The sequence below is a fragment of the Rissa tridactyla genome, chromosome 5 (assembly GCF_028500815.1).
Source record: "Rissa tridactyla isolate bRisTri1 chromosome 5, bRisTri1.patW.cur.20221130, whole genome shotgun sequence".
In the NCBI taxonomy this organism is placed as follows: Eukaryota; Metazoa; Chordata; class Aves; order Charadriiformes; family Laridae; genus Rissa; species Rissa tridactyla.
In genome coordinates, this window is record NC_071470.1 from 81,997,176 (window position 1) to 82,018,191 (window position 21,016).

At 50.2% G+C, this 21,016-nt stretch overlaps 2 protein-coding genes across 5 annotated transcripts in view; both read right to left on the reverse strand.

The window, feature by feature from the left end:
• Nucleotides 1-5,039: 5,039 nt before the first annotated feature.
• Nucleotides 5,040-14,195, reverse strand: EREG (epiregulin). The gene is made up of 5 exons (XM_054202969.1): nucleotides 14,101-14,195; nucleotides 7,543-7,626; nucleotides 7,110-7,233; nucleotides 6,425-6,571; nucleotides 5,040-5,434 (listed from the first exon to the last, which is right to left on the reverse strand). Exons 1-5 carry the CDS (start codon nucleotides 14,144-14,146, stop codon nucleotides 5,374-5,376), a joined length of 462 nt encoding a protein of 153 aa, XP_054058944.1. The 5' UTR covers nucleotides 14,147-14,195; the 3' UTR covers nucleotides 5,040-5,373.
• A 3,727-nt stretch (nucleotides 14,196-17,922) lies between these two features.
• Nucleotides 17,923-21,016, reverse strand: part of MTHFD2L (methylenetetrahydrofolate dehydrogenase (NADP+ dependent) 2 like) — a 64,498-nt gene continuing 61,404 nt past the window's right edge. For 3 of the 4 annotated variants that reach the window (XR_008466607.1, XR_008466605.1, XR_008466604.1), the window contains one exon: nucleotides 17,923-18,012. The gene's annotated coding sequence lies outside the window, so the exon portion shown is untranslated. The remainder of the gene's footprint in view (nucleotides 18,013-21,016) is intronic. The other variant, XR_008466608.1, reaches the window with a different exon arrangement.

A 21,016-nucleotide genomic window follows, 5' to 3' on the forward strand; every position in this document is an offset into this window, starting at 1 on the left:
CTGGGAAAGCTTTTAATCATACAGGACGGAATTATATAATGGGAGTGCTGGAGTAATTTAGGTTTGGCACCGGCTTTATTAAAATAATGATGACTATTTGTGCAAGACCAAACTTCTACATTTACTGATGGAACACCTTCCATCTGTCCTTCCTTCCATCCATCCTTTCTTCCCTCCTTCCATCCGTTCTTTACTCCGTTTGTCCATCCATCCATCCAACCATTCTTTCTTCATCATAAGCACAAAGGATAACTGCTGCTGACCCAGACCAGGTTTGCAATGAGTGCGTGATCTGTCTTTCCAGCCCATTTAACCTCCTCTCTCTCCTCCCTGCGCTCCGCACCAGCCCTTCTCACGCGCAGCCCCGAGATGAGGTGCCAGATGCACTGTGCAATCCAAGGCTTGCCTCAGCGGGGACGAGGACCAGTTGTCCAAACGTCCTCCGCCTCTCTGATGTAACCCCAGACCGTCATGGAGGCTTCCTCCAGCTCTCTTGTGACATGACCGGCTGACGCACTCCAAGGAAACCCGCTGAGGGGGACACATGACTCACGGAGGCTCGAGATTGCCAAAGCACCTCTAGTGACATTACCGTGAAGCACGCAACGGGCAAGACGGTATCTGGAGAGAGAAAGGTCAGCCTCCCAAGCTAAATGCATCGCCGTGTGGGCCACGGATGAAGAGGCCCAAAAGGAGGTTTGGTTTTAACCCCTGCGGTAGCCATGGACGTTGTGGTAACGGTAATTCCAGGTTCGATAACAGCAGGCACACGCGACAGGTGCTGAAATAGTTTCTCCCTCAAGAAGTGATAGGGTGATGGACAGCTTGGGTAACTGTGACTGCTCCCATCCTGATCTCTTTGCAGTTTTGTGGCCGGCTCCCGCTTTTGGAAAGATTTTTCTAATGCCTTCTTAAAAAAGTCCGGATGCATTGTCACCAGAGGAATTATTAACACTGGTGATGTGTGCACAGAAGCCTGGCATTTCAGAAAGCTTACAGTAAGCCGTACTTCAAAAAAGCACCATCCTTCCACAGAGCGCCAAGCGAGGAGCTGTAGCCATTGTTCTCTGGGTCAGAGAGCCCCCGGCTTGAAAGCAAGCATCAGCTGTCCTTCGCCTGAATCCCCAGGGGCCGGAATGGGTTTTGGATAGAATATACGGACTTGTGGGCAAGAACCCCTCCGCAGGGTTACTGACAGGGCAGGTCTGCGATGGGGTAAGCTTTAAAGTGATAGGGAGATGTCAAACGGAGCACCGCTGCGGCTGACGGGAGCTGTGGTTGCTCAGGCCTCCAGAGAGCTGCCAGCAAAGGTGTCCCAGGCAGAAAAACGGCACGGCGATACGTCGGTGGCCCTGAGGATGGGTAGATGGCTGCGGGGCCAGGTGGGTCTCTCCAGCACCAGTCTCTAGTCCCTGTCCCCGCCTGTTTGACGCGCCTACTCTGCCGTGATGCAGCTTGAGACGGGCATGGGAGAACTGCCCTGACAGGAGCTGGCAACACTCGTGCAGGAGGCGAAGGCGTTTGGTGAGGAAGGCCGAGGCAGGGCAGCCTTGGAGGCACGCCGCGGGCGCTCTCACCGGCGGAAAGAGAGCCGCAGCCAAAGGTGACTGTGGCAGTGGGCGGTGCGGGCGAGGAAGAGCCGCACCAGCGGGATGGAGGTGGTGCCAGCAGAAACCATGGGAAGAATGAGGGAGGTTCACTCTCCGAGACAAATTATTTGGGGTGTGTCACCAGGACCCGGCTGCGTGGTTGCTGGACTGGCAATCTACGTCCAGCCGGCACAAGCTGTTGAGGTGGCAGGCTGGTATGTGGCCCCAAGCTTTTCAGTTGCTCAATCGTGTGCAGGAGTGAGAAAAACACAGGGTCTGGAAGGGCTGGGAGTAAGATGAGCAACAGGATAGGTGGAGAAAGCCCAAGCCAAATCTGGACAGTCAGCTAAAAGTTAAGGCAGATACAAAAAATCAAACAAATCCCGCTCGGGTCTGAAAGTGGACTATTTCTCTTAGATTTGCCTGACCCAAATAGCTCAAGGCGTGATAAACCCCAGGCTGCTGCTGTTGCTGCAATTCAAGACTTCTGCAAGCGCAGCAATGGGCCTGTGGACCCGAGCGCTGCGGCAGAGAGATGCGTCTTTAGGTGCTGTGGCTGCCCAGGTGCAGAGGGGCCACCGGAGCTCCAGCAACGGGACCTCAAACACGTGGGATCATCATTTACAAAAGGTGGGGTGAGAGGACGGGTTCCCCTTTTGTGACGCTCCTGCCAAGCGGAGCAGAGGAGCGGAAAGGGCAGTGCGTGGAGTCGGAGCAGAAGCGCAGCGGGGCTGCACGTGTCTCTGGGCTGAGTCTACCCGGGGAGTCCAGGAAAAGTTTCCAGAAGATGAACAGGGACCGGCCAGAGCAGTCCACGGCCAGGCAGGGAAGCCCGAGGGGGAAACAAAGATGTGTCACTATGTATCCTAACTGGGTCACAGCAAGAATGGAAGGATGCTCCGAGAATGGATTTTTGCCCCATCTTCCCACTGGGAAAGGCTGTGCTACAATGCGGCTGTGGCTGGGGTTGCCATTAGCTGTCACCAGTTACCTGGCAGAACAGGTTCCTGTGTGACAACCAGATTACAGAAGGAGAGGAAGTGAAAAGCTGAAGAGCAGCTAATCAGGGCCCTGTGACACAGAGTTAACCCACTTAACCGGGAATGGCCAACGATCCACTTCTAACTCGATGCTGAAGAGAGACAAGGAGGACCAGGCAGATCAGGGAAAAATTCGTACTGTCCAGACCCATATTAAGCACAGACTGACCCGCACTGAGGGCCGGATAAGGACTGCTCCGTGTCACTGCCAAAAATGAATGCTTACGTTATCTCAGAAGATGGCAGAAGGTAGCCACAGGCAACCCGCACAGACCCGGCACACCAAATGTAAACCCTACAGGATAACCCAGTGTTTGAAAAAGATGGGCAAGAGATCCCATGGTCAGCGGAACACAGGCTGTTCTGTGACAGACCCCAAGACAAACAGCGAGAGCCAGCGTGCCTGCAGCCATAAGGACACGTAAAGGGGGTCCCTTCTACCCCTACGTCACCGTACTCAATCTGGGAAGATTTTCTTGCCTTTGGTCAATGTCACTTGGTCAAGCCTTCCTCCTGAGAAGGAGCCAGGAGCACAGCATGGCTCGCTTTGGCTGAGCAGGCCTGAGTCTTGATGGCACTTGGCTTACCTGCAGGCCTGTGGGCGGCAGAAATGACACGGCGGCTGCAGCGTTCAGGAGCTGGAGGTATATCTGCCAAAGAGCAGGAGAGCTGTGTGCGCGAGGAGGTCTGTAGCGACGCAGCAGAGCGAGCAGCACGAAAAATAACTCAATGGCAGGCCGTAGCCTTGCAAGCAGGGCTCGCATCCACCAGCCTGGAGCACCTGGGCTCTCCCGCTGTGCGCTGCTGGAGCAACCGCGTCCCGTGTAACCTTGGTCTGCTCAGATCACACCTTTGTTTATCTCAGTAGACATTCCTCCTCCTCACCACCTCAAGCACTCCTCACTGGGGAGGGAAGTGGAACAAAAACTGGGAGATTCTGGCCAGAGCTATGCCGTCACGCCCCAAGTCTGCCTGACCACACCGTGGCCGTGGCTGGTGCTCATCAGAGGAAAGACAGCAGGGAAAGTTAAGTCCAAGCCAGGAGGCAGGTACCAAGCTGGGAATGAAGCAGAGCTATCATTTCACATGACTCATCTTTTCCAAAGAATGGGGCATAGCTCACACGGCCAGGGCAGAGCATCGGGCAAGCCTTTCCCACCTCACCTCCCACCCCCGACTGCAGCGACCCTCCTCGGTTCCCACTGACAGCCCCCCTGTTCTCTGGAGAGGAGACCAACGGTTATGTTCCCCAAGACCACTGCTGGCCAAACGACTCATCACAAGCACTCCCCTCCTCCCCGATTGCCGCACGTGTGCGTGGAAGAGCTTGCGGGTTCCCTCTCACGGCAGACCACAGCCCGGCCTTACTCTACGGGATGATGCAAGGCAGAGTTAAGCCCTGTTACCTACAAGCTCAGCTGAGAATTGTCACTGGGTGACACATAGCAGAAAAGCAAGGAAAGTCACTTTTGAGAATAAGATCCCCCCTTTCATTTTCTTGTTCTCAAGAGCATCTAATAAATGAGGGCAGTTTAGAGAGAGAGGGAAAGAGCCAGTTTATTCCTCCACAAGGGCCTCTGGATGATGGAGAGCTGCTGAAATAGCATTCCCACTTTGAGACATCTCAGATCCCACCACTCTTCCTTACAAAGATCTTGTTGCACAGGTCGAGACCACAGGTCTCACACCCACAAACACCAAGCAATGCGGGCCGACGCAGCTCTCAGGGACCTCTGACAAAGATGGGGAATAATGACATAAAGGTTGTGCCTTTTCTCACCTCTTCTGAGAGTGTGAGAAGTGATGGCATTAACGGGGATGATTCAGATGCTGCAAGAATCCTTCCTGTTCATGGGGATTCAAGCTCAGGGTGCAGCCAAGCCCAGTAGGCTATTCTGTTATTATTTTAAGCCAACAAGATACCTACAATAAGCCCAAACTCAAACCCTTTCCTCTCCCCGACTCCCAGCTGTACCACAGACATATGGCAGAAATGGTTTGGGCAGGACTCAAGCGCTGGTGCTGGTTCTGAGGGAGTTTTCTTCCCGTAGCCGCACTCATACCCTGAGCTGCCACGGTCAGTCGCGGAGACTGATCAGCCTGTGCTGCCGCCTCCCTGCTGTAATCCAAAATAGACCCTCAGGGACGTTGTGCTGGGTGTGGATGAGCTGAGAGCCACGCTGCTCGGATAGGCTGCGTGAGGAGTTGCGTTCTTTCTTCCTTTAAGTCTTCCTCCAATTCCCCCAGCTAATTGCTACGTTCACTGGAATCAAGGTGCATTGATACCTATTATTAGCAATACTACGGCTTCTCTCCGAAAATAACTGCTGGGACTTCAAACAGCCTCCTCAGCCAAGCCATGCCAAGTTTCAGTTCAATCAAACCACGCAGACATTTTGACTTTGTCGAGAACTTTTATTTCAAGGAACAGAATTGTTTTGAGCATATTCACAAGAATAAATATAAAATTACTCTTCAGAGTAAGAAGATGAGCTTTTATAAAAATATATCTCTATCCCACAGAACCACTTAGGTGGGGTTCTCATTAGGAAATATTATTTAATAAAAAAATAAAACACTGAAAATAAAATGCTTGACCTATACTGATTGGATCACCAAACAATTGAAATTTTTAAAAGGATATAAATATTGTAAATATTGTTAATAAAAATAACATTTAAATAGATGGGAAGCCACTGAGTCCTCCCAGATGAACAGAACACTCTAGGAAGCCACCGCTTCTTCTACAGGGTACCAACTTCCTTGTATTCGCTGGCGTTCGTTTGTCTCTTCTTGCTTCGGTACCTGGAAGTAGAAGAGAAGCGTGAGCTCGGGAAAGCCAGTTGTTCCAAATGGCTTTTTGGGGAGGGGGGCGAAGGAAGTAAAACAAAGCAGCATGACCTCCTCACATTTGATTTAAGCCTCTATCAGCTAGGCTCTGTCTGTGCTCATTTCCAGCTCTGAGATAACTTGCCTGCAGAGTCTCCTTTCTCAGCTCTTCACTGAAGATTTCACACGTGCATTAAAGTCGTGCTGCTGGCACTAGGTTTGTCTTTGAGAAATCCTGCTGGCTCCTTCCCTGCCATGGGGCTGAGTACCCTAACCAACTAGGCCATCTTCTGTTCGAGGTGACGCGCCATCCAGTCTTCAGGTAGGGAAGAGGAATTACAGCGGTTACCATTTAGCTGTCAGATCTGCGAGGCCGAGCACTCTCTCTGGGGACTGTTCCACCTTCTCGGCTCTGACAGCTGCTTATGATTAGTTATTAGCCTGAAGAACAATTCTGGCTGCTTGTGGGTCTGTGAGCAGAGAAGACTACTACTGTCCTCCATGGTAAAGCTGATAAGGCAACACTCGTGATAGCGGTCACCACAACAACACGGCAGATAAACAAATGAGCTAGTATTAATCCAGTTGCTCTGCAGCTCCTCATGACTGGGGAAATGGCATTACCAGGTGAAGGAACTAGAATTTTCCTATTCCCTGTCTGCTCTCTCCTGTCCCTCGATGCACCCTCTGAGACAGATGCGAACTAACCTGCACAGTCCCCCGTCAGAGGTAAAAGGCACCTGAGGGTACTGTTGCCTCACCTGCCATTTGGGGTACGCTACATAGTCAGCATACTTCCTTTTTTTGAGCACTTCACTAAGTGCAGGCTAGCAGGTGTGCATACCAAACTATCTCCATGCAGTCAAGCGAGGAGAGGTATCCAAGTCTATCTGGAGGTACTCGGTGGGCATCTTACTACACGTACAGCTGACCTGCTTCCTGAGCCACAAAGAAAATCTTTCTTACCTTCTGCAGATGTAGTAGCTTGCAAGAGAGATGGCGATGAGGAAAAGCAGAACTATGATAACTGTCAGTGCCACATACTCCTTACTGAGGGGTTGTCTGACAAGTTCTGAATGCACACATCGGACACCAGAGAAGCCTACGTCGCACCTGAGGATAAGAGATGCAGCATTAGAGACATTACCAAAGCATGCTATACTGATGGCCTGCTGTTTCCTCGGGGACAAGCAATTTGAACTGATGTAACTCAAGCCCATGTGGTCCTCGAAATGGTTGCAAATTTTTCAAGTAAATGAGGAATACCTTTAAAAACGCCTAGAGGGTCTTTATTTTGTAGGTGGAATCAAAGGAGAGACCTCGCTGCTTTGCCTGAGGTCTGGATCTCCCACTACTGTAAATACAAATGAACAGGGAAGCACATCAGGATGAGTGTCCCAAGTTTATGTTGGGTTGGTGACTAATTTCAGGTGTCTAAGACTCTCACCCAGGTTTCCCTGGAGCCAGCACAAATGCAGCTGAGGTGTGTTATCGATATACTGCTCCTTTTTATGTTCTGTGAGCACTTAAATGCTTTGCTGGATTGGTGTTCTGCCTAAGCGTCAATACCAGCGAGATCAAAGGCCATGTATGGTTCATTGCCAAGCCCACCTCAGGGAAGCCTGCAGGACGCATTGCGCCCTGTCCGTACCTGCAATAGTGCTCATCCAAGTCCACTATGTACACGCACTGCCCGTGGAAGCAGTAGTCCTTCATTTCAGGCTTGCATCTAGTTATCCCAACTTGAGCCACACGTGGACTGTTCTCTGTCTGGACTGTAAGGAGATTTTGTTAGCATCTCTTCGGCCTTATTTTCCCTTTCTATTTCCCTAACAACATACAAGCTTTATAAGTATGACTAATGCTCTCGCTACCAAGAGACGCAGTAGGCATTAAAGCAGGAGAGAACTGGGAGAGGATTTTCCCAGGCCAGAGTTATCCTGACTTCTCTTTCAGGAGTTCCACATAAGCTATTTCGGCTTTTACAGCAGAGTTCTCACCTAAGACAGAACTCTTCTGCTGAAGAAGCAACATTAAAAGAAAGGCAGGCTAAAAAACGGATTTTGTTCAGCAAATACACTTACTTAGCGCTGTTGTGCAGTTCTCCATTTCACCAGGCCCACATAATGGGATCACTGTTGTGCCCAGGACTGCCTGCAATAGGTAACCTACAAGAGAATAAAAGTAAGAGTCAAAACTAGATGCTTTTCAAGTATAGTTAAATATTGCAGCTGGTGCAGTCATTAAGTTAACAGCAGAAGAACAGAAGCTTTTTACCTTAGTAGGAAAAACCTAGTGTTGTAAGCTGAAAAAATACAGGTCTGAGAGATCTGTTGCCTAGATTCTATAAGGTAGCCCAAAGAAACATCTCTGAAATACAAAATGTTGTATTTCACTTCTACAAATTGATGTAGAAGAGAGATCAAACAGAAACTCAATGTCTGTGACCACCTCTCACCCACACTCTGAGTGAAACTGGGCAGGAACAGGCTTGGAGAGATTACAGAGGGGAGGCAGAAATCAGTCCAACTCGATTATCTTAGGCTTCTGACTAGTCTGGCACGGCACCTGTGCAAGGGACACAGTCAGGGTTCCACAATTAAGCATGACAATCCAGCATTCATCGCAGGAGGAGTTCTTTTGGTGATCAAAATCAAGATGTCCTTGACTCACAACTGTCCACGGGGAGAGGACTTCCTAGGACTCAGCAAGTCAGTGCAGCTGGTGACTCAGGACGCCAGGTCAGGGCTGAGCCAGGCTCGGCGCCCCACCGCTGGCTTCAGAGACCACATACTGCTCCAGGTAGGCTTAGCACAACAGCTGCTCCTGAGCAGCACAGAGCTTCCTCAGCCCTCTGCTTGCTGTGGCCAGCCGGAAAGGCTGGACAATTCCTGCGCTAACACCCACTCTGGAGCTTTTCAGTTAAAAGCCCTCTGGCAAAGACAGCTAACACGATACGCCAAGCCCTCTTCACCTGGTCACTGGGTTGGAGAGGTTACTGACCGCTTCACGGATCCTGGGCCAGTGTTACTTATCTCAGCAGAACCCCAGAAGGAAACGTGTACGTTTCTGTCCTTCCTTCACCATCCACACTGAAGAAAACTGCAGCTCGGCAGGTGCGACGTGGGTACCAGACAGAACAGGAGACTGCACCATGTGGGCTGGATAGTGCTGTGCAGACACAGCTTCCAGGTATTCTAGTAGTTCAACAAACAATTCCAAACAGGATTTGAAGGCCAACTAGCTTCCCAGCTAGCCCAAGAGGAATAGTCAATGTTTGCCCCAGCCGGCCATGAAATCCACTTGGCTCACACTCTTGCTGTGGTCACAAACTAACCTGCTCATGAACTGCTTAGTCATCAGCCCCATTCCACAGAAGTCTGTAATTTGTGTCTTTGGGCTGTTTGCCTCTATTAACTTGTCAGGTCATGCATGTCTAATGGAGGGAGTGTGCCTTCATAATTTCTTGATCACTCTAATTCAACTCTGGTTATTAGAAAGTTTCATTACCTCTCCGAGTTAAATCTAGTAGTCATTTATGGATTTCCTGCAGCCCATCTACTTCTGGGTGATTAGCAGGCTTCCTTTAAGCTTTATTCCAGCTAGATACAAGAACAGCAGGAATATCCATCTTAGAGGGACGGGAGGTTTTTGTGTGTTTTCTGTTTCTTTGAAAATTCTTACCTCCCTCTCCACCGCATTCCTTGCAAAGCTAGTAAGCCAGGTTTACACCAAGCTTTAGAAGAAAAGACAAAGACTAAGTCTGCCAAAGCGAGAGCCACGGTAACAAAAACCAGTGATGCCCTCATCTTGACTGGTACAGGAGCCTAAGCGGGAGACACCTGCGATGCTAGTGTGACTCAGCAGGACCTGCCTTTCACTCCAATGGGGCAGGACCAGCAAGTTTACTTTCAGGGTGGGATTTTTTTATTTTGTTTTTTAAATAGCACTGTGCTCACTAAGATTTCATCATCGGGAGCAGTTTAACACTTCTGTAAGGAGAGCACGAGTCGCCACGACAGAAAGTTAAAGCGTGTGAAGGATGAGGCCAGCAGCTGATGGACGGTGGCAGCTCAGTTACCGCTAGAACAGCAGGCTTTGGACCTGGTGTCCCAAATGATGCTGGGAACAGAAGATTTACTGAGTCAGTCCTTATTCCCATGAACTAGCGGGACATTTCAGAAGTGCTCCGAGGACTACGCTGCTCCCTCGGCAGGGAGGACAGCTCTGTCCCACTAAGCGTGCACCATGTCATTGCAAGGAGGGATGCTGAAATCCTGAGACTAGCGAGAGTTAGTGACCTGAGGCTCCCTCCTCTTCCCCACGTACTGCTGCTACTGTCTCTGTGTGACGTGCTATGGCAAGACTCGGTCTGGGGCCACCTGACAGTAATGAATCTAAGCCTAGGCAAAATATGCTAGAAGTATCTGAGATACCCACTTCTATCGTACTTAGTTAAGTAGAGGGATTAAGCCAGCTGACCATCTCTTTTAGCTCAGACATTTCTGTTTCAGCTTGCATACTTCCTTGATCTGAGCATCATCTGAGCGGCTGCTTTTTAATCTAAAGTTCCCAGTTTGAGAACCCGGGTTTTGCATTTGAGAAACTCAAACCTGGGTACGTGCAAGAGGTCAGCTCTTCTCTTGGCTCCAGGAGGCGGCACCACTTTCCAGCTAGAGGAAAGCCCAAAACTCAGACACCTGTGAGGGACAAATTAAAATACACCTCCTCCTACAGCACCGAACAAAGGCTTGGCCCATTCCAGACGTGCGCAACAACCGATAGCCTCCTCCACCTGACCGCAGCCACACAGGCCGGAAAGGCTGGAGCGCAGGCGTGGATATTTGCTGACACCCAGCAGTATTTTCTGCGTTCGGGCAAAGTTCTTTCTGCTCTGCACTGCTATATTTTGCCCTTTCCCCCATGCACATATTTCTCCTCTGACATCAATGGGAGGGGGATCCTACGGGAACGTGAGGGATCCACAGACCGCAAAGGAGAGCCTTTCCCAGAATAATTATCAGACGATATATACCAAGCATAGGACCTGGGAGAGGTAGTTATATTTTTATTCCTCTGCTGTTCACTAAGCAAATACTCTACAGGGTACAAGATAACAGTAATGAGATGGTGGATATTCCTGTGTGCCTCCCAGGAACGCGAGTGCTACGCTTAGTGCTACACCACCAGCGTGCACATGCAATACCTTCTGGTGTTGCAGGTATTCCTGTAAGGTTACCACTGACAGCAGCAGCTGTTTCTGGAACAGGCATAACACTGCTGTTTACTCGTCCTTCCATGAAGGATGAAAGGAAAATGAGGGATAGAGACTGGCTGCCTTCGCTTCCTGCAGCCTTCCGCAGAGATGACATGCAAGGGCTAATTATCAGTCCATCCACTGAAAGCCAGCTATAGTTTCCAGTTACAGGATGACTGTTAAGGATGCACATACAGGATACACATAACTGAGAACTAGTCTCTTTGCAAGACTTACACCCATTTTAAAGGGGAATTGTCAGGTTTTGGAGAGGTCAATCATCATTTGAGTTGGCTTTGCCGGTCACCGAGACCACTAGTCTTATACTAGTTCGTCTGAGGAAGACCCCATGATACTACTTCACATTCGGCACCTCTGTGGTCTCTCTGCCACAGAGGCAGCACCTACGCTTTTTGCGTGGGTTGCACTTCCAAAGCAATGCCAAGCGCAGAGGTGTCCAGATGACATACACCTGGAGGATCTCAGCCCATTTTAGCTCTAGAGACAGATCAAGGTGGACCCTTGTCACCTGATTTTGGACACCCAGAGCATGTCTGACTCTCTGAGGCCTTCTTTGTGTAGACTAAGGAGGAAACATGGAAGTTAGCCAGTCTGCCCTACTGGCTTTGTGAGCATCACTGCTACTACCGTTTAACCCCAGTGCACCACCTTCCGTGTCTCTCTGCTGCTAACCTCCCTAGCTAGCCACAGAAGTTTGCAGGCCATCTCAGACAACACAAGCACCTCTGGCAATAAAGGCTAGGTGAATGGTTGTATTTTAGATGAGGATCATGGAAATGTAGAGTTAGCCAGGAAAGCCTTGCAAACAGCTCAGTCTTATTCAAGATTCAACTATACCCCTTGCTTACATCAACCACAGCACCTCTAGAGTTCAGGTTACCCATGTAGACCAAGGATTTTTTCCTGGGGAAGGAGAAGTGGTCATTTGAGACATTTTAACCACCTCAGACAGAGCAGACCTCCCTTGCACTCAGGAGACCTCAGCTGGTTTCTTCTTGCTGTTTTGGGTAGATGTACCTGGTGCCTAGTTGCCTGACCATGGCCATCAAGGCAGGTGCCCAACTCCCCTCTTCCTGAGATGAGACACACAAGATGTACAGTTGCTCTTCTCACCCATGTGAAAGGAGATGCTATCAGCTCTTTTCATCCCTCACCCCCCTGCTGTCTACGTATGTTTGGCCTTTTGTCTAAAGAGAGGCACCAGATGTGATGGTACTGAGAGAGGTAGGCTCAAATAAATTACCCAGGGCAACTGGACAGAAGCGTCTACGCATTTTTCTGGGAAGTAACATCCAGGTTTCCCCATCTCACGTTTTATACCTGTGACTTCAGAACTGCCAATTCAGTCGGATGCCCAGAGCAGCTCTAAGGCAGCCCTGGAAACACCAGCCTGTATGGGAAGGCTATCGCTCCATGCGGGCTACAGGCCCACATGATCATCTTCAGCACTGTGCCAGGACCTACCCTTAAGCAGAGATCATGTAAATAATTACGTATTATGTGCACCCAGTCATCTCAGTACTGCTTCCAGCCCTGTGGAGACCTACACACCAGGGATCTCATTCACACGTACCCCCTGTGCCTGGGCCACTCTGCTTTCCACCACTATGTGTGGGGGCAGAGGTCCCTGCACCACAGAAGCAGCAGAAATCCATTACTGCTTCCAGCCAGACACATCAGCCATTGACACATTCCACATCTCCAGAGTCAATGACCTGCATGTTTAGCCCATTTGCTGAAAGCCAGAAAAAGCGATGCAGGAAAACATAAGGTCAGCAGCTCCTGAAACTGTCCAGTGAGCCTGGAGATCCGAGGCCTGCCTTCCCCACTGAGCGGGCTCACAGTGACTGCAAGGAGGCCCGTGCCAAGTCTCCTGCAGTAAACTCACAGGAAAGGCAGGGCTTGGGCTTGGCTATGCCGCCGTGTGGCTGGGATAGCACCGTGGCTCCCCAGGGGTGGTCAGCTCTCCCACCACTGCCTTTCTGCTGCGCAGTCGCCAAGACCACGATAGCCAGGGTATGAAGCTGACAATGACTGTCACTTCGGTTAGGCTTCAGCAGGGAACCTCTTAACGTCTGGTGTAATGCCAGCTACAGACAGTCATCCCAGCTTCTGCCAGTGGCACCGAGTTCTGCTTACACTAGTGACCTGGGAGGGAAAGGCAGTAAAGTGCTCCTACCACTTGTTATGATGCCATCAAGCTATGACTAACCTACCCCTTACTATTAGATTTTGTGCCTGCCCCGGAAATAAATAAATCCATACACAAATCCATGAAGACATACCAGTTCCTTCCAGTGCCAGTTTTGTGCAAAGTATGGCTGAGTCACAGACTACAAGATGTTTAGCCCGCTGTCCTGGCAAGTAAGATGCTGTGCTGCAGCTGATCCATAAGCTATTATGGAAATACCTGGCCAAGATGAAAGACAGATGCTGCAGTGGGCTTAGCAGATATGGGAACATCTGCCCCTAAAGAGAAGCCTTGGGAACTGAGCTTCCCCATCGACTGCGACTCTGAGCCCAGCATCGCAAGTGTGAGAGTTTGCTTTGCCGTTAAAACAGCCTGCGAGTGCGCCATGTCTCCGTCCTGCCTCCAACGATTGCTGCCCACACAGTTCAAGTCACCTCACAGGGTCAGCTCTCAGCAGCCACTGCCTGCCCCTGCCAGCGCCCAGCAGAGGTGTGTGGCAAGGATCAGCTGTTGCTTCACCAGCGCACCCAGGCTCCAGGACTCTCTTAGATACACGTGTTCACTCTGGCCTTTCAGGTAGCTTGTGTCATGCAATAGAGTAACACGCTCCCAGTGAGGAGGTGGAGAAGTGTCAAGAAGAGGGAGGCCACAACCTGTTTTGTTACCATAAGGAAGTCTCTGCTGCCATGGGGATTCACCTGATGAGCTCACCCATAGCGTGGCCTGGGTGAAGGCAGCAGAATGCAAACAGGACAAGGTGACGGAGAACAGATCGCATTGCTTTGAGCAGACCGTGCTGCAGGGGGAGAAGGGGAACGAACATTCACCTTCACTCGGTCAGACGACACACCTGGGCATCGCACAAGCAACGAGATGTCCCACGGCAGCCCAGCAGAGAGTAAGACCCCCTGCTCTGCTCCTCGGCTCACACAGCCACCCCGGTACACCCATCCCTGCCTGAGACTTCATCTCGGGAAAACAAACACATCGGCTGCACCTAAAGGCAAGCTGACCTTTACGTTTTGCCGGAGTTTTTCCAGCGCCTAAAGAACTCCCCAGCCCCGCGACTCGGCGCCCGGTCGCCTCCCGGCCCCGCCAGCCCCTGCCCGGGGCGACACAGCAGCCGCCGGAGCGGTGCCCAGCGGCTCGGCCCGGCCCGGCGGCGGCACTCACCGAGGAAGAGCAGCAGGCTGCGGGCCCGCAGACAGCCGGCGTCCATCGCCCTGGCGTCCCCGGGGAGCGGCGGAGGAGCGGGAGGCGGCGGCGGCGGGAGCGGTCTGGGTGCCGGCCGCGCCGCCCCGCACCTTTATGGGCAGGCGGGAGAGGCGGGGCGCCGCCGGCCGGTGATGAAACCCGGCCGGGCCCGGGACAGGTGCCGCCCCCGGGCTGGGACGGGCCGCCCCGGGCGCCCGCCCCGGCCCCCTGCCCCGGGGGCAGCGGCAGGGTGCACCCCGGGCCGGCCGGACGCGCGGCCGCTGTCCGGGTACGCGTGGTTTCCCCTGCTTTAGCAAGCGTTACGCGTGGTTGTAAGTCACCTGTCGCCTCCTAGCAACGTGGCCAAGGCAGCGATGGCCGGGACCTGCCGGGGCGATGGGTGCCCACGGCTGACCACCACACTGCCTTCTGCGTGCCCCCCGTTCGTCCGTGCGAGGCGTAACGGTGTGATTCTCTGCCGGTGCAAGCGTGGACCCGGAGCCGACCGCTGCCCGGGGGGGCTCTGCCTGCACAGGGAGGACCATTGCCCTGCCATGAACGCTGCCCACGCATAAACCAAGGTTTTGGAAAACACCTCAGGGCAGGCAGCCAGAAACCGGCTGCGTTCCCTAACCTCCCACCTCCTGGCATTTCTGGAATGACCCTCGGCGCACACGTGCTGCTGCCAGGGAGCTGGGGGCAGAAATGGTCCATTAAGTTACAGCACAGGCCACAGGAATGCCAACACCTCACCAGCACCCAGACCCGGCCACCACGGTCTCTAGGTCCGTGGGTGCTCACCCCGCATTGCCCCTCCAGCCCTTGGCCTCCTCGCAGCCCTGTGGCACGGGCAGTTCCTGGCAGCAATGTATCTTTCAGTTACTTAGACACCAGTTGACTAAATATGGCTACTTTTAAAACATTTCCTTTCAAGCATCTTGTCGGAGTCCACGCGCTCTGTTCTCAGTTAGATGAGGCCTCGTCCGGCACTCACATCCCATCATCGGATAGCTGTGGGATACACCACCCCAAGATCCCTACTGTACACGTCTTCCTGAAACATGAAGTGTGCTTTTATCTAAACAAGCTGCTCAGCAATGGTGGTTATTTATTTTCCTTTTAAAGCAAAAAACCTTCTTCCTCTGCCTTACCACTTTCCATTGTCAAAAAAGGCAAGGTGATACCCAATTACTGCAGAACCGATAAGCCTATCTCACAGTAAGGAATCCGAGTACTGATAGTGAGGTGCAGTTCAGCAGCTGATGACTCAAGTATCCATAGTTTCTCCATTTTCTAAGTGGTTATTGATACAAGAGAGTTAATTGTAGAAGATACTGTAGAATACGATACACTACACCCTCCGTGTTCAGACTGCAATTATAGGGAACAAACACATTCATTCAGGGAGATGGAATAGATCTGGTACTTACAAATCATACTCCTCCTTGTTTTGGGAACATTTTCTTAGGTCTACAGATGTGTGGAGAACCTGAAATGAAAAAAAGGAGATTTGTTACTATAAAATTGTGTATCAGCAACATCTATTAATTATCCAAATGGTATGAGAGTTAGCAAGATACACGTAATAAAGATCAGTGCAAAAGTAGCATTTATATTATTATTTATACCATTTACATATTTAGTTCATCCTCCACAGGTAAGTGGGACATGTTAAAGCCGGAATCTTTCTCTAAGTCGCCTTTTTCCCCCCCTCAAGCATTAGGGTCATGGCTTCCCCCCATACAATCAGTACACCACTTTAAGATTAGCAGATGGTAGCTTTTTTTGATGCCACACGACTCTTTTCGTTGCTTCTTTAGTTGGGGCTGATCCCCCTTATTAAGGATTTTATTGTCTGGTCTTTCAGGGATCATAATGGGTAAAGGAAGAAACTGCAACGATTAGTAAAGCATTTCTGTGTGTGGTCACACAGATGCCTTAAAAAGCACCATCACTGCAGAACTTCCACTTTATAATTAATTTCACCCTTAAATTCCTGCATGATTTATCCTCTGAAAGAGAGCATTTAATTATAGTCTTGTACCGGTATCCAGATACCAAGTAACTGACACAATTGGAGCAATTCATTGGAATTTCCTCTTTCAGATTTGAATGTATGGAAAACAAGTATCATACAGGCGTCTTCATTTCATCTTTCTGCAATGTCCTTTGTCTCACGGTATGTGATCCCGCATCCCTGCTGGAGGCTTTCACCATCCTCTCCTCCACGCGGAGGCCGCCTCTTTCAATAATGCCGATACACACCTTAAGAGCCAATTTTCCAAGAGGCTGTTCACCCCGAGCAGTGCCTCCCTGCACCCGTAGGTTGACTCTAAGGCAGATTCATCGCATCCCACAGACCTGCGTACGGAGCGACATGCCTGTACAATGCCGAGAGGTGGCACTGATTGGGCAACACGGCATCCCGGGCACATTTCGGCTGGTGGCCTCAATTTCAGGTGAACTGTCACACCCAAGTCAAGCCAATGATGGATTCATGGCACTTGGCATCAGACCAGCGAGTAGCCCCCAGAATGCTTTGACATTTCAGGATCATCTTCTTTACAAAGTGTAACAGGTATAGGAGGAAATACCTTAAGACCTTGTGCAAAAGACTTACTTGCTTTTATTACCTTGCAATGGCTTAATCACCATCTTTAAAGAAAACCGCTATTTACAAAGTCCATAGGCTCAACTCAAGCTGAGCTCAAGTGGGATGGCTCCTGCGACTGGAGCGTCCGACTGGAAGGACACAGGCTCTTTAGGAAGGACAGGCACAACAGGACGAGGGGGTGTTGCCCTCCACGTCAGTGACCAGCTGGAGTGCATGGAGCTCCACCTGGGGATGGACGAGGAGCTGACTGAGCGCTTATAGGTTAGTATTAAAGGGAGGGCAGGGACAGGTGACATTACGGTGGGTGTCTGCACAGGCCATCCGACCAGGAAGGTGAGGCCCTCTATAGACAGGAGCAGTCTCACGTTTACAAGCCCTGGTCCTCATGGGGGACTTCAACCACCCCAATATCTGTTGGAGGGACAACACAGCAGGACATAAGCAATTCAGGAGGTTTCTGGAATGCATTGGTGATAATGTCCTTCTCCAAGTGACAGAGGAGCCTTCCAGTACCTAAAGGCGGCCTACAAGAAAGCTGGAGAGGGACTTTTTACAAAGGCATGTAGTGATAGGACGAGGGCTAATGGCTTTAAACTGAAGAAGGGTAGATACAGATTGGATATTAGGAAGAAATTCTTTGCTGTGAGGGTGGTGAGCCCCTGGCCCAGGTTGCCCAGAGAAGCTGTGCCTGCCCCATCCCTGGAGGGGTTCAAGGCCAGGCTGGATGGGGCTTGGAGCAACCTGGGCTGGTGGGAGGTGTCCCTGCCCAGGGCAGGCAGGTAAGAACTAGACAGTCTTTAAGGTCCCTTCCCACCCAAGCCATCTTATGATTCGATGAAGTCCGTGTTATGCTTAATCTTCTTTCAACGTCACAGGTATTCATCTCTTTTTTTTTTTTTGGACAGAGCAGCAGATTCATAGCAGTGATTATTTCAAGGGTATGGATTGAGCTTTGTCTATGAGTTTATGTGTCATTGATGACACAGAGGATTTTCGATGAACAACATACCCTTTTCAACTTAGAGCGAAAAAAATATAGGTGAAACATACATTTTTCTGTGCTTGAAAATACTTTTCCTCATGGTGATTTGCTGTAGAATACACATGTTCATAGCAAGGAACTACCGCTTTATGTATATGTTTTTACATATCTAAAACCATACATAGCAAGTGACTATACTACTTACTCTAGCTGCTCTCTGTTGGACTTGCATCCAGTTTTATGCATTGCCGTTGTGGGGATGATCTGCATTGTTTTTGTCTGTCGAGAGTCAGACCTATTTGCAAAACCAATATATTTTATTAGTAAGCATTCTTGAAACTGGAAGAAAATCATTCCTAGCCTTGCACTCTTACACACACACAGTAAGAAAACCTAGCATTTTCATAAATTCTTGTGAAAATAGGCCAGCATTTTTGAAAACAGTATGAGTACAACCATCATTATGTGTGTTAAGACAAATTTTTATATCCAGCAAGCTTTCCCTGCACAACGTAAGAGATCCTCAAAAAACACTCTCAAAAGATCAGACGGTTAACTGGAGTGCAGCTCACTTGAATGCAGCATTTTCATTTGAACTACAGAAAATTAATACTAAGTGTGAAAATCGTAAGTGGTAAAAAGCAGGGGGCTCACATGTGAGCACAAATGCCCTAAGAAGGGAATAGATTAAAGTGGGATACATAGATGAGGCAGTCTGGAGGAAATGGGAGTAAGGAAAAACCCTGAGCCAAACTTAGTCCATCTAAAGGTCAGTTTCAAATCTGCCATGTATGTGAGGGATGAATTAGGTCAAATGTTCTTAAACAACCAAGCTTTCCTATAAACTATGAGAGTTGAAAATGCTGCCCCCAAGGCCGAAAGTGGCTGATGCCTCTTCCTGTTAATGCAGGGTGAGGTCAAAGCTACTGCACAACACAGATGTTCTGCTGTTTAAAAAAAAAAAAAAAAAAAAAAAAAACCACACCAAAAACAACCCCCCAAATTCGCCGATTTCTTAGCCAACTTCCCGGGTCAGCATTAACTAGCAATTGATAAAAAGAAAGAAAAAAAACCCAAACAGCTAATTCCCATCCATCTCAACGTGTTTCAGAAGATGGAGATGAAAAGGCAGCAGATCTGCCAGTCCATGCTGGATTGCTCCCTACAGGGCAATTTTTAAAGCTTCATTCTTCTGGCTTGTATGACATTTCCATTACTCTCCCCTGGGCAACTCCTGAATGGCTCAACACATCTCACTGGCAGGAAGAACTTCATAATGCTCAGCTGGTGTTTTCCCTTCCCTAATTACAGCTCAGTGCTCCATGCTCAGTGATTTCTTAGCCTCCAAGGGGTTTGTAGCTTTTTTCACTTGTGGAGTCTTTTCACGGCTTCTGCTTCTACTCACTGCTAAACCAATCTGTGCAAGCATTTTATTTGTACCCTTGTACAGGGTGTTATCAAACCAAGTCCCTCCCATATCACTGCCCATCTATCTAGTAACTGTTTCTCCTTGCTCCAAGTGACTTGTTACGCATATGAGAAGGACCAAGGTGGAAGGAAAGTGGTTCTCCCCAGAGCACACAGCAGGTTGCAGGCAAGCTGGGCAAAGAACACCAGCCCCTTTCCCATCGGTTTTGTGTGTTGTTGTGTCCATCAGCACCTCTTTCAAGTACATAAAGTCCTGTTCCACAGTATTTTTCATTCTCCCAGAAGACGAATGTTCATCACTGTGAGATAGAATACATGTAAATAGGAAGACTGCCCTCTCTGATGGTTCACCATGCGTACACACGGGTGCAGCATTTAGACCCCTGACCAGTGGCGAATATAACTGAAATCATTACGTGAAAGCTTGTTCCTGGTGGCTGACCATGTGGCACATCCGCTCGATAGCTCCGCCGTGAGAGCAACATCCATGTCGGCCAGTGAAACAACACCAAGAACCACCACCGTGGGGATTGATGTGACTCAACAGGCACTCACCGGCTCCCGTCAGGCTTTCACCACAGCACTCAGCCCCAGCTATGGGCTCTCCACCGCTACCTTCCATCCCCCTTACCCTGTCCTCCATCTGGACAGCTGGCGCTAGCCTGGGGAAGACAAGAGGAATACACTCTGCATACGAGTGCCAGTGTCAGAGGGAAGGAAAGACCTGCCTTGGGCTGGAGCAGGGCTAGACTCTAAGGCCTGCGCTAAAGCCAAAACAATACATGACCAACGCAGGTGATCAGCAGAGCCCCCTGCCTCCCCCCTGCTCCATTTGGGAACCTTGGCAATCAGCTGAGCCGTTACGCAGGCCTCAGCCACAGTGGCTTCAATCTCTTTGGCAAGTGTATTTCACTCCTTTCACTGCCACAGGGGGTGAGGAGACAAAAGCAAGGCAAGGGCAGAGAAAAGGGTGACTTGATGGCTATTTCCCAGCCTCAGAGTTCCTGTGCTTGGCCTGCTGAATCGGAAGCAGCAGCACCGGGCTGTGACTCGCCCTGTGCTCCAGGCCCTGCACTGCCACTGGGACTTCACCCATCCGCAGACTCCACATTTTGACTGCAACTCAGCGGTGACTGTCACCTGCACGCCAGCCATGCGCACGGGGAGCTGGAGCACCCTCCACGAGGAATGTGTCATTAGGGATGATGGAGTAAACAGCAATTCACCTGAAACCAGCTTAGCCAGCATATGTTCCAGAAACCAAATCTAGGAAAGCGGCACAGGTCCACAGTGTATTTGTTTGGCCTGTAACTAGCGCTAGGCATGGGAGCAGATGCACTTAGTGGAAATCCCCCATCCACTGGCATTATGGGACACTCCCATTACTGTTCTGATAATTACTGGTAATCATTACTATTACTGAAGCGACCAAAAAAAAAAAAAAAGGCTCTCAGGATCAGGCCTTTATTGTTCTGCCTGTTGTCGTGCAGAGGTGATGAGACAGCCTGCCCCAGGGAACCTATAAACACGGCTGCCCAATTCATCACCACACTCATATTTCAAACTAGGACACTGTGGTCCACCATGAAGCTCTCCTACAACTCCAGCTAAAAAAAGCCACGGCGCTCCCCCTGGCTCGCATCAGCTTGGAGCTGGCCTGTTCGTATCTTGCTCTCTGCTGAGATGCGGCTAGAAGGGAAAGCAGCCGATGGGGAATACTTTGGGGTTGCACCACTCAACAAGACGTTCCCATTCTGTTTTTTCCCTGTGTGGGCCCAGCCTGCTATAAAACTCCATGTTCTTTGATCTCTGGTGAATTTAGTATCACCAACCCCTGAGAGCCAACCGTGAGTCACATGGTACGCAGAAAC